The sequence below is a fragment of the Mytilus trossulus genome, chromosome 3 (genome assembly GCF_036588685.1).
Source record: "Mytilus trossulus isolate FHL-02 chromosome 3, PNRI_Mtr1.1.1.hap1, whole genome shotgun sequence".
Lineage (NCBI taxonomy): Eukaryota > Metazoa > Mollusca > Bivalvia > Mytilida > Mytilidae > Mytilus > Mytilus trossulus.
The window spans coordinates 86,216,917-86,230,947 of NC_086375.1; the positions used below are offsets into that span (position 1 = coordinate 86,216,917).

The 14,031-nt window shown below is 32.6% G+C and overlaps 1 protein-coding gene across 1 annotated transcript; it reads left to right on the forward strand.

The window, feature by feature from the left end:
* Nucleotides 1-476: 476 nt before the first annotated feature.
* LOC134712712 (gigasin-6-like) lies at nt 477-9,808 on the forward strand. The gene is made up of 6 exons (XM_063574533.1): nt 477-809; nt 2,829-3,031; nt 4,545-4,709; nt 6,487-6,753; nt 7,491-7,744; nt 8,424-9,808. Exons 1-6 carry the CDS (start codon nt 705-707, stop codon nt 8,987-8,989), a joined length of 1,560 nt encoding a protein of 519 aa, XP_063430603.1. The 5' UTR covers nt 477-704; the 3' UTR covers nt 8,990-9,808.
* Nucleotides 9,809-14,031: the final 4,223 nt, after the last annotated feature.

A 14,031-nucleotide genomic window follows, 5' to 3' on the forward strand; every position in this document is an offset into this window, starting at 1 on the left:
AAAAATCTAATTATTTCAGAAGAGTGTCCACCGTTTTCTTGCACTGCACTATTATTAATATGGTAGAATAGAATGACATAAAATTGGATGAAAATTAGACTAGTTCAGTAATGGACTTCTGATATAACATATAACTACAAACCAGAGTATACTGAATTGTATCACTACAGTATAACAGTTATTACGATGAGGTTGAATTATTTATCAACCACGCATGAACTTGTCTTAAAAAAAATATATCTGCACATTAACCTCACTTTTATAAGTACAGAAATGTGATTTCTTTTACTGAGACAAGTGCTTTGACCATCCACAAGAAATTGCGGTCATTCGATGTTTAGTACTTCAGTACTTCGATTTGTACGTATGTATCCATACGAACTTGCACTTTTACAAGTTGCTATGTATTTAATACAAACAAATGAAGGAAGTTTATTTTTTTTTCTCATCTCCTATGATCGTCAACAAACAGGATATGTTTCAATTTGTCATATATAGCGAGTCTAATTACTGCAATCATTATCTTTTTAAAAAGTCGGATAACATCAGTCTCCATATGCATTGGTAAACATGTCAACTAAATATTGATGGATACATGCTTAACACAAACCGTCCCCTAGGCTAGTTGCCAAACATACAAACTAATATTGACTTCAGTTTTAATATAAAAGCATGATAGACGCTCTCAAATTATAACACGGAAAATGGCAGTTCGACAACTTATTGTCGGCTTCTTATTTGTGTCCAGTCTTCTTGCTGTTGCATCTGAGCCGACGTACGAGGATAAAGTTGACCAGACAATAAGAGAGGTTAGTTTTAAAAAATGATGTATTTGTGACGTCTTTGTACTTAATCCATTGGATATGTACCGATTGATATTTTAATCAAGGTGAAAATGTTTTATTTGCTATAAATCAAGATTGGTTTTGAACTAGCTTTCAGCAGCAGCGGTCAAGTACTTACTGACAGTCGTCTTTTTTATAGTTTTTATTTTTATTTTGTGCCACTCTTGTTGAGTTAAAAATTGTTGAAATATCCACGGTCAAGGAATAGCTTGGATAATATATAACAAACTACATGTATCATGATTGGTTTATATCAATTAAAAATAAATATATTATATTATAAACATAAATGAATTTTTGATAAAATATTTATTTTATTAATCGAGATTTTATGGTGTAAAGAATGTACTTGTATATCGGTTCAATGATCTACCTGTACAAATCTATGTATTTTTGTTTAAAGAAATTCGTCAAATATTAAGTCAGTAAATAAATGAGATGAATGAATGATTTGTTTCGATATTAAGTTTATATATTAAACATGCCCAAAGTCTATGCAAAACTTTAAACAAATCACTGACATTTACTGTAGCTTGACTCAACAACAGCAATTGTTTATGATCTGACTAGACTGGTAATCTACAACCTCTTTGTATGGGAGATAATTCCCATGTATTAAATGATAAAGAAATAACAATGAAAATGCATGTACTTAGGACATAAGTTATTCTTAATTTGACGTGGTGCTAAACATCAAGAAGCAAAGTAACCATGATTACCAAACTGCAATTCAATGTATTGACATAAAAGCCCTGGTGATAAAGACTAAATTCCAAACTACGAGACCGGACATTTGTACACAGAAATGGTGAGGAATTGGAAGAAATAAGTGGGGGCTTGAAGATTCATGGTTTATCCAATTGTAAAATACTTGTGAAGGAGACATCGACATTTTTACAAGATTTGAACAATTTTGTATTTCAAACTTGCAAAAATTATAGCTAATATATTAATATAATTTCTGATTACTTAGCTTGATATAAACAACGACAATATCAGGGAGTTATATATATATATTTCTCTAATTCGATGGAAATTTATCCCTTTCCGAACCCATTGTATAAAAATATTTAATCAACGTGTGGTTACTGGTGATCTCAAACGATCATTGGATGATTTTAAGGGTCATGACCTTTTTAGCTAACTGAATGAATCAAAATTTGATAACAGGTGTTAATGAAATTGACAACTTCGTGCAATGTGAAAGGCACTCGACGGGGGTTTTCGGTTAACAGAAAAAGAAAATGTCTTTTTAATCATTAGAGAAACAGATTCTTACATATTTACTCGTGGATTATCGGATTTATCCAATCTCGATAGTTAAATTATAAATTTTAAAGTCCTCGCCGAGGCGGCTCGGACTTTAAAATTGATAATTTAACTATCTCGATTGGATAAATCCGATAATCCACTGGTATCAATGTAAGAATCTATATATATAAATATATTGAGTTTGTAATATATATCGAAAAGATAAAAAGTGAAAAACAAATAACTATACTTACTGTGCATAGACCTCGTTGGAGAATGAAGTAAGATATGGATAGTTGACCCCATTATACTTTTCAGTATTTTTATTTACAGAAACGCCAGTATTTTAATGCCATGCCTAATACGACGGGTGTGACATAGCCCTTTGTCTGGATTCCATAAATATTCTTATTCATATGCATATGATTTAACTCTGTGCCATCCCGGAACACATGAGATCACACCCTGTTTTTAGTGGGTTTGTGTTACTCAGGCTTTAGTTGTTTTAATGGTATTTTGATATTCTGTTCGTCTTTCATGCGGTTTTTTTTGCCAAGGATTTTCTGGTCTGAAGACAGACCGACAAAACCTCAGAGTGCCGAATGTTTTCCTAGCTAGCCTCCAATATTTCTTGCCTACTTCGTTTGATTTCAACCTTGTTAGGTAGCGCTACCAAATATTGTGCTACTCGTGCAATACTATAATGCTATTTAATATTTATTTTTCACACAGATTATGAACCATTGTAAAACATGGATCCCTGGTTTAACCGTCAGTGTTGTAAAAGACGGTCAGACACTGTTTGCCAAAGGTTATGGAGTAACCAGTGTATCAGGCGGGAAACCAGTAACGAGCAAGACTCTCTTTCAAATCGGTTCACTTTCAAAGGCTTTTGGTGCCACACTACTTGTCAAGCAGTTGGATGACAATCAAAAGTAAATATAATTCATAAACATGACTGTTGGTATCAATTCGAATGTGTCCATACACTATTGACAGAACACATAAACATTCAGAATCTAATGTTGAATGATTTTGTAAACAAAATATTTTACAGTTTGTTATGCTTATAGTATAGCATTCAGTCGTATTTATATATATCGAACGAAACTGAATGCTTTACTTTTCCCTAAACAAAAGAGAGCCCACATAGTGTACTATAACGCGTATATTTATGCAAATTTTGACATTTAAAAACGAAAGACATATCGTCGCTGGGCTTCTAAAATGTCGTTTATGACTTTTTTGGCTAAAAATACTTTTTGACACCAATGGTATGGGCGAAATATAAAATATACAAAATAGCATACAGTTAGACCAATCAAAATGTGTTAAATAAAGACATATTACAAAATTGCCAATGTCAGTTGTTTGTAAAGTTTGCTTCCAAAATGTTGTATGAAAACTTGAAAATCGTTGTAGAACGGCTTTGGGAAAAATAATTGTACATTTCTTTATTTCTGTCGGAAAATAATTTTAAGTTCTTAGATAATCCAGAAATGTCAAAGTTTTATTTCACTGCTGTTTACAAAAATGCTTAAGTTCACATACGACATTTTGGAAGCATGCATTTTGCAAAATCTTCAAAGCCTGTTTGTGAGATACTTTTCTTGAAAAATTTGTAATTTACAACATTTTAGAAGCCCAGCGACGATATCTGAAATGTCCTTTAAGGTGGAATGGGAGTCTAAATCAAAAATGATAAAATTTGACCATACTTTGCCAAAACGTATTATCCATTGATATATGTTAAAAAATATCAAAAAATTGATAGGTCACCGTGCATGTTCTCAAGCTACAGGTCGTGACAAAATGACACATTTTGTATGGATTATACTGGAAAAATCAACATTATGTGATTAGAAGCTAAACTAAATGATAGAATTGTAAAATAAGATACAAAAGATAGATTTTCTTAAAAGCTTTGAGAATATCAAAAGAAAATATAGGGTCACCGTGCGTTTTTTCCGGCAAAAATACGAAATAAGATAATTCCATGTAGATTCTCTCAGAAATTGCACTATTTCAAAGTTGCCTCCCCTTAAAAATGCCAATTTGAAAATATCAAAATTCAGACAAATTAATCCACACTTGTACAAATATTAATATTTATAAGTTATAATCTTATAAATTTGTTCTTTTAAGTGCAAATTCACATTAGTAAATTGCATTCCTGCATGAAATTTGGCTAACTTGATTGAAAATTTGGACCTTAGATTCTCTGTTTTTTACAATCCAAGATGGCGAAAAACACCCATACCACCTTTATCAGTTATTTTGCGATTTATTCAAGGTTTTTTAACTGATCGATACTTAAATTTTGTTATGCTTTGGTGGGATTATCCTGCTAAAATGGGCAATATAATAAACTCTTAACAGTCTAAGTAAGATCATTTAACCAACAATTTAATATTCTACGAATCAGTAATGTTGTGTTTTCTTCTTAAGCTACAACCTTAACACAAAAGTGAAAGATTTAATGGATTCCGGTGTTAATTTTGTTCCTGGGAAAGAGGAGGGAACTGTAGTTGACATATTGGCACATAGGATGGGCGTTCCAGATTATACAAATTTACGACTAGACCCATCATTAACCAGAGAGAACTTGCAAGAGTAAGTACAAATACACATTTACGACTAAACCCATCACTTACCTTAGATAACTTGTAAGAGTAAATACACATACAAACTTACCACTAGACCCATCACTAACCACATTTTCATTGTTCACATATTTTGTGATGAGGATGGCAGTTTGAATTTGGTATGCCGTAGTGTATATAATATAAAAAAGAAAATGTGGTATGATTTGCCAATATGACAACTGTCCCATACCGCATAGTCAGCTATAAAAGACCCGAAATGACAATATAAAAAAAATCAAACGAGAAAACTAAAATAACAACGGCTCATTACGATGGAAATGTTATGGCCCCGCTATCTTATTCATGGTTCATTGACATTGAAACTTTTGCAATGTCAAAGTTTGTGCTAACGTTAGTTTAGAGTGAACAATATACGGTAAGTTAAAGGTATTCGTTTTTCACAGAGATTATCTGGACCTGCACCTTCAATCATTGTTTATTGACTTAAAATGGTTTGCACAGTTTGCATGATCTATAAACTAAGTACATGTATTATAGTGCCATTTTCAACATTGCGTATTACTATAAAAATTGCAGTCGAGACATATCTATGAATTAACGTGAATAGTTTATTAAAACAATATCTAGGTTTTTTTTAACCTGAATTTACATAAAAAGTAAGATAAGCAAATATGATACTTCCATGGTTCATGTAACTATAACAGTATAAAAGAGGGACGAAAGATACCAAAGGGACAGTCAAACTCATAAATCTAAAACAAACTGACAACGCCATGGCTAAAAATGAAAAAGACAAACAGAAAAACAATAGTACACATGACACAACATAGAAAACTAAAGAATAAACAACACGAACCCCACCAAAAACTAGGGGTGATCTCAGGTGCTCCGGAAGGGTAAGCAGATCCTGCTCCACATGCGGCACCCGTCGTGTTGCTTATGTGATTACAAATCCGGTAAATAGTCTAATTCGGTAGGTCAAATTCATGAAAGGGAAGGTGATTGTAGTTACGACGTAAGGAACATATCCGATATCATTTGTGAAATGGTTATTCCATAACGGTCAACCAACTCGTGATGGCGTCCGTAAAATTTACGAAGAGATGATTTCAACTTCACCATTTGGAACTCTTGATTTAATAGCTTCCTTGTGAGCAGTAACCCTCTATCAAGAAAAGCATGATAGGATATGCAAGCACGGGAATATCGTATCAATTGAGAGATATATACCCCGTATGCAGGTGCTGCTGGAATGTTGCTACTTAGAAATGGAAAGTTCACAATTGGAAAGCTGAAATCATCTCTTTTGTCGTAAAGTTTTGTCTTCAACCGACCCTCATTGTCAATTTCTAGATGTAAGTCAAGATATGAAGCTGACTTAACTGTATCTGTAGTATCCGTAACTCCAATTCGATGGGATAAATGCGTTCCACATAGTCACCAAATTTTGAATTGTTTAGTGAAAGAACGTCATCTATATAGCGGAAAGTAGAGTTAAAGGATATTGCTAACTTCTTATCTTTCTTCCTAAGAAGTTCCTGCATGAAGTCAGCCTCATAATAATAAAGAAACAAGTCAGCAAGTAGAGGGGCACAGTTTGTTCCCATTGGGATGCCGACAATCTGTTGAAAAACACGTCCTCCGAACGTAACAAATATGTTGTCAATCAAGAAATCAATCATCTTGATAATATCGGTTTCAGAGAATTTTTTGTTTGAATCAGAGTGATTCTGTGAAAAATCTGCCGTAATCCCTTGAGGATAATTTTTGTATATTTTTTTCAGTCGATTCAAGCATATGAATTCTGTGAAGAGTTTAGGAAAATCTTTTGTGTACAGTAATATGATGTATGGCTTTGCTACCCATCTGTCTGAGAAACTTGGAGGTCATACTTGGGAGGAATTAGTGGAATCTGAAATCTTCCAGTCCCTTGGAATGACTGCATCTACTTTTGTCACCACTGTCGCGGACGTAGAAAATGTTGCACAGGGTTACGATAAGGCTCCCAAATCAAAAGGATACCTTGTACCAGTGCCATTAGCATTTAGCAGGTAAGTTTATAAGCAGTTAAAGAACTTTGAATTTAAAAAAAATTACCACATCATCATTTTTTGTCAAAGAAAGAAACGGCTGGTGTCATCACTGATTGGCTTGGTACCAAGCACTTTAAGTCAATTTTAAAGTTATGAACATCGCGTCATTTCACCGTTTTATCAACGAACGTTTTAAATGGCCTTCAAAAATCAAAAAGGGAAAAGTAAGAGTCATAAAGCTAGTAATCTAATGTAATTCAACATTTAATGTACATCTATTGTCTTAGATTACCCCCTGAAGTAGTTTTGTCGAACTAATTATATAACGGTAGTACTATAAGTCCTTTCTTGATTATAAGAAAACAGGAACATGACAGTTGCTTGCCATTCCTTGGATGCGTTTCAGGTTTTGATTTTGCTGTTAATAAGTGACTTTCCGTTATTAGTCTTCCTAGAATTCGGTATTTTTAGTATTTCACTTTTTGACATCATTTCTAATAGAAGTATTATATTGACTTATATTGACAATATAAAACTCCATGATATATCCAACTTATGTAGGTAATTGGAAACTGCTGAGGTAATAACCAATAAGGCAACAACAACAAAAATAACATTAGAAAACGTACTTAGTTTTTCAACTTTAATCTTCTTCTTTAATCATATACATGAACAAGCCTGTAAATGATAAATGACTGTTTTATGTAAATATCAGCAGTGATGACTTGAACTAAAATATATATTTTTCCTTACAGGGAGTGGGGATTATGGGCGGGATCTGGTGCTATAATGTCCAATGCTGAAGATATGACGAAATGGATGAAATTCCATCTGAATGGAGGCCTTGACAAACATGGCAATCCATTAATGAGCCAGTCGTCTTTTGATGCATTACATGCAGAACATATCAGTTTATCCTACACCACAGTCAATAAATATTTCAAAAATCAGATACAGCCAACAGAGGAAACAGGATACGGATTAGGATTTAAACTCGGAACATATAGAGGTAAGCCATATGACTTTAATGTGTATATAATTACAAAAAAGGTCTTGTTCGTGTTTATTTTCTCTTTTTGATGCTGGCTTTATTGCCGAGAAAGCACACAGGCACATCATCTTTATTTTAATACTACTTTCTTTATTCATTCTTTATTTTAAAAGACATTAAAGGATATATATGATTGGTGCTTGTACACACGTTGTTTATAACAATGTCTGATATTTGGTGTATAGAATAAATGTATTTGAGTTGCTGATGACAAGTGTCTACAGTACTGTTTCCTATTTTGTATTGTTTTACTTGTATATGTGTTTCTGACGAATTGGTATAGTAGAGGTTTTATAATTTCTTAACTTTTTCTGGACTGATCTTAATAGAAAGGTTATAGTATCCATGATATTTGGGTTTTTGTTGCATTGATTTAAATAACAAGATCATCGATGATTGTTAAGAAAAAAAGATTAATTTACACATTTCGATAAAATCAGGACCTTAGCTTGTCGACAGCAATGGTTACTTTATTTATCATCTTATCCATCATAAATGAGGGAAATAATACTTGTTCTTCCTCGAGCAATAACCAGAATGCAACATAACTATATTCCAATTTCATAAGAAACTACATTTACAATTTCATCGTAGGTTAATGTTTTCATGCTTTGTAAACACAATATTTTCATTGTAGGTAAAAATATTTTGTTACATGGTGGCAGTACCTTCGGTTATAGATCTTTTATGACCTTATTTCCCGATCAGAGAATTGGTGTTTTCACCTCTATGAATGGGGAAGATCAAGATGATAACACGTATAAATTCCGCGTCCTGCTTCACAATTTCTTGTCAGATGTTGCCCTGAATGTCTCGCCTTGGTTAAATGCTTCGTCAATACAACAACAGCTTTCGAGACCTAGATATATAGGATATAGCACTAAAACGAAGGCCAAAAGAAGTTTGACGGATTACGTTGGTCAATACAATAGTCCAATATACGGAAATGTTACCTTTGAGATGAAAGAAAACAACAAACTAGGTCTAGTCTATGGAAATGGTACTTGGAATTTATGGCCAAAATCCACTAAAGATGAATTTAAAGGCACTGCGACAAGAATTATTCAGTACCTGATGAACATTTGGGAGATAGTGTTCATTCCTGGTGCAAGTGATGATTCCATTGTATCTGTTGAAATCAACAGTTTCTGTAACAGATGTGATGAGACCAAGCCACCAACCTTCTCCAAAATTAATCAATAATCTCATAACATATATTAGATCAAGTTTTCTTTTCTATTTCTTTGCTGGCATATATTAGTATAAATATCTAAAGCTTCAGCAGCTTTAGGACATACGATACAATCTTGATCCCACGGGGTGTTTTTTTTCTTCTTTCGAAAAATTGCATACCTGATTGTATCTTGTCTATTGTAATATGTGATTTTAAAAAAATGCTATGATCATGTGCTATTATAAGTGATAAATGGGGTCTAAATTTTAGATATTTACTCAAAATTTCGTGGTTTTTTTTTCATTTTTGTAACCTTTGAATAAACATATCTAACTTTTTTGGTTTCAAAAGATAAACACAAGCGAATTTTTGTAAAACGTTTGGAATATCTTCTCAAGATAAGTATGCACTAAATTTGTGATATCATTCTTTTATTTTACATGTTCCGATAATTTTTGAAAATAAATCGGGAATTTTTGCTGTATATTTACAAAAATATCCATCATTTAAAAAAAAAAAAAAGAGGGCTCAATGTACTCGTTTTTGAGCTAAATATTAAAATCAGTCGGGAAATGCCTCTTCTCCCGATATGTCACAGTTCAACGTCGAAAAAAATACATTAACGTTAGCGACGTTATCATCTCAGTTGTAACTGTATCGTATGCCCCTATCAGAATATTTAATCAAGAAATTTATATATTACTTTGATTTACTTTAAAAGTTTTGTGTTTTAATCTCGAATTATTGATGCTTATTCCATGTCAAATTTTTATACTCTTTATAGCAATTATAAATATGAATTAAATATTCTTCTTTGTATTGTTGTACAATAAATTATATGTAATTCATGATGTATTTTTATTTTACAATTTGTAATTAAAAAGAAAAAGAAAAAGACATTCGGTATATGCGCAGTTATTGAGAAAAAAAAACATAAGTTAAAAAAAAGTTATCGTCTTTAATTGCTTTAAATTAATTTTAATAAATATCTATTTCAAAATATATCAACATGCAGGATTTGGAAATGGCTTGATAAATCTGACAGAAACAAAAACAAACAAGTAAAAAAAGACGGACACTATCAGGTTCAAAAGAAAACAGACCGGAAATAGGTAAACTCAAATATGAATATTGACAAACTCACTAGATATTATGTATCAACAAGGTAATGGTAACAGTTATTGTTCTATTAGTGGCACCAGTTATGATCCTCATTTAAAGTAAACATAGTAGAAGTCGCATACGATTATGTCATAATTGTGGACAGGAGACGAGGTAGTGGTTACAAGTGGCACATATGCGAAGTTATCTGTAATAAAGATTTGCCATAACTGTAACCATGTCGTGTCCATTATAAATTTTTGAAAGATAACACAACCTTGGTTCACTAGCATTCTTGTAACCAGCAACCCCCTTCACGAGACTACACGCAAATAATGATAGGACACGCTAAACCTAGAGTATTGTATGAACAGGGACATATATTTGCTTTCTCGTCAGTTGAAAAGAAAAATATTGTGTGATATAAAGCTAGTTCTGTTTTCTTAGACAAACACTCGAGGATTTTCTGTATATCATAATAGAATCATCATACGTAAAGCAATCATTGTTGAAACTCAAAATTACCACATAAATACAAAGATGCTATAGTTATTGATAATATATTTTTGATAACAAATATACACAATACTATGTAAAATTAATTATATAATGAACATATTTTAACCCCGCCACATTATTTATGTATGTGCCTGTCCCAAGTCAGGAGCCTGTAATTCAGTGGTTGTCGTTTGTTTATGTGTTACATATTTGTTTTTCGTTCATTTTTTTACATAAATAAGGCCGTTAGTTTTCTCGTTTGAATTGTTTTACATTGTCTTATCGGGGCCTTTTATAGCTGACTATATGCGGTATGGACTTTGCTCATTGTTGAAGGCCGTACGGTGACCTATAATTGTTAATGTGTGTCATTTTGGTCTTTTGTGGATAGTTGTCTCATTGGCAATCATACCACATCTTCTTTTTTTATATTTACCCATAAAATATAACAACGCATAGACAATAGTTACAAGAGAAGGCGAATCATAAAAGGCATTGTTTTTGTACTGCGATGAATCACAGTTTATGTCCAATTGTACTGCTATGAATCACAGTTTATGACCAAACTCAGTAAAGACCCGTCTAGTTTGCATTCAACAACACTTAAGTCCAATCAAGAATATACTGCCTAAATTTAACCAAAAGTAACTTACTTTAAATATATAAAATTTAAGGGGTAATGACTGTCCTTTCTTAGATTTAGATTCACTATTGTTAATCTTCCCATTTTGGATGATGATGTTCCTTTGTCACCATCTTACGGTGTTTATATTTCCCAATTCGTCGCTATTCCCGTGTCTGTTGTGACTGACAGTTTTTATATTACCGAGCGTAATCTATGAATTACTGGTAAATGATTAAAGCCAGGGATTTCGTTACGACAAATAACTTAAAACCTTTCTAAATTCTTCCACAGATATAAAGATTTGGTTTTGAAGTTTGGTTGTACCTGTACCAATTCAACACGGTAATTAGATCACTGAAAATTCTATAGATATAGGAAGATGTGGTGTGAGTGCCAATGAGACAACTCTCCATCCAAATAACAATATAAAAATTAAACCATTATAGGTTAAAGTATGACTGTTTATGACGTCTTTGAACTAAATCCATTGGATGTTGGAGTGTATCGATAATTTAGTCTTAAATGCATAATTTGTTAAGAGTTGTTAGTGGCTTTGAACTAGCTGTCAGAATCTGCGAGACCACTCAGATCTGTACTTAGTGTCTATCAGTTGTTGTGATGTACAAGTACCCCGCCACGTTCACTCTAGGTTTTTGTTAGATGTATTTTTATTTGTATCCGTCTAATAAGTTTAGCCTTTTTAATCTATTTTTATAGTTCTTAAGTTGTACTGTTACACCACAGTACAGCTTAGGGGACGATTGGGATCCTGCTAAACATGTTTAACCCAGTCACATTATGTCTGTATGTGCCTGTCCCAAGTCAGGAGCCTTTAATTCAGTGGTTGTCGTGTGTTGATGTAAAACATATTTGTTTTTCGTTCATTTGTTTTGTACATAAATTAGGCAGTTAGTTTTCTTATTTGAATGTTTTACAATTGTCATTTCTGTACATTTTATAGCTGACTTTGCAGTATAGGCTTTGCTCGTTATTGAAGGTCGTACGGTGACCTATAGTTGTTAATTTCTGTGTCATTTGGTCTCATGTGGAGATTTGTCAATCATACTACATTTTATAATTACAAATTGAAGATCTAGCATATGAAATATGAAATCAATAAAAAATGGTTAAGGAAAATATATTAATGTAGAGTGGATCTTATTCACAAACTGTAATGGCCATAGTTTGTCTCCATAATTCCTCTTAATATGGTTCAGTTAATAAATGAAAAACAGTGAAGACAAAAATGCAGCCCGAATTCCCAAAAAAATGTTAACTTCACAGACATAATTTGACTATAGAACAATATAACAATTCATATCTTCATAAAGAAATTGTGAACACTTAAGATTCGCTAAATAAAAAAAAACTGCAAGATATCGTTGTGACAAACAACACTAAAAAAAATAAAATGAATAAAAGTACAAAATCTCAAATTCTTCTACTAGTATCTTATAACATTAAACTCTTCTTATTGTATTGTACCAAGTTCGTATTATCTTTTATATCTAGGGCGATTGCTTTTAACATCTTTCGTCGATTTCCTTATCATTGAAACAAGAGTTGTCTGAAATAAGCATGAAACGTAACTGCCACTGGTATAATAAAATATCAAATGAAAGACCCTTATCATAATGAAACCTCACTTATACGCTTACACTTCTGAAACAATGGGGGACAAAACTAATAGGCCAAGACCACTATCATAATGATAATGAAAATCGCCTAACCCGTCAAGCCCCTATAATGAAAAACGGGTACTACTTATAGACCCTTACTTCAATCAAAATCCCCAATACACTTTAAACCCTATAAAAATGAAAAAAACACTAATACTCAAAGTGTTCTATAATAATGAAATGGTACGGCTCATTTCATTAAGAAAATAAGAATATTTTTTTCAAATTTATCAACATAAATACCGATTATCAGGTTGTCTGCATATTGATATCGTAAAATATCAGCTGCGAGTTACAATATGAAACTTTTTTGTCGGGTGAGTGCAGCGAACAAGATTAAAAAGCCTTAATATTGTGTCGAGCAGCGGATATTTTACAATATCAATATGCAGATAATCACAGGCGGTATTTGCATCTTTTGGAAGAGCTTCCTTATTCTTTTAATAAATAGACTCTGTGCATACAAAAATATTCTTTTGTTTACTTGACTACAGGTTATGCCCCTGAAAGTTGTGTGCATGAAAATCGTGAATAACAAGTCAGTGGTTCCGATTGTTGCATTTTAACGAAACACATAAATAGTACAGATAAAAGTGCCTCGTAAGCTGTAATGATAAGTAAAATTATTGAATTCATAAATATAGAAACACTATTTAAAATTAAGGTGATGAGTTTGCATAGTATAAGGTTAAACAGTAGCAAACTTTTGTGGATAGTTGTCTCATTGGCAATCATACCACATCTTCTTTTTTATATTTGTTTCAAAATAGCTTCTTTTTTCACATAATTGTCAGGTTGTAATTTAGTATTTTTGAGCCTGATACGCCTGAGGATAATCTGGTTGTTGATAAGGTGTCCTCGGGTATCTAGATTGCGGATATGTGTCTCCAGATTGAAGATTTATCTGTCCAGATTGTGGATTTATCTGTCTAGATTGTGGATTGGTGTGTCCAGAATGTGGATTGGTGTGCCCAGATTGTGGATATATGTCCAGATTGTGGATAATTTTGTCCAGATTGTTGATGTATTTGAACAGATTGAGGATTTATATGTCCAGATTGTGGATTGGTGTATCCAGATTGTCGATATATATGTCCAGGTTGTGGATTTGTTTGTCCAGATTGGGGATGTATTTGTCCAGATTGTGGATGTATATGTCCAGATTGTG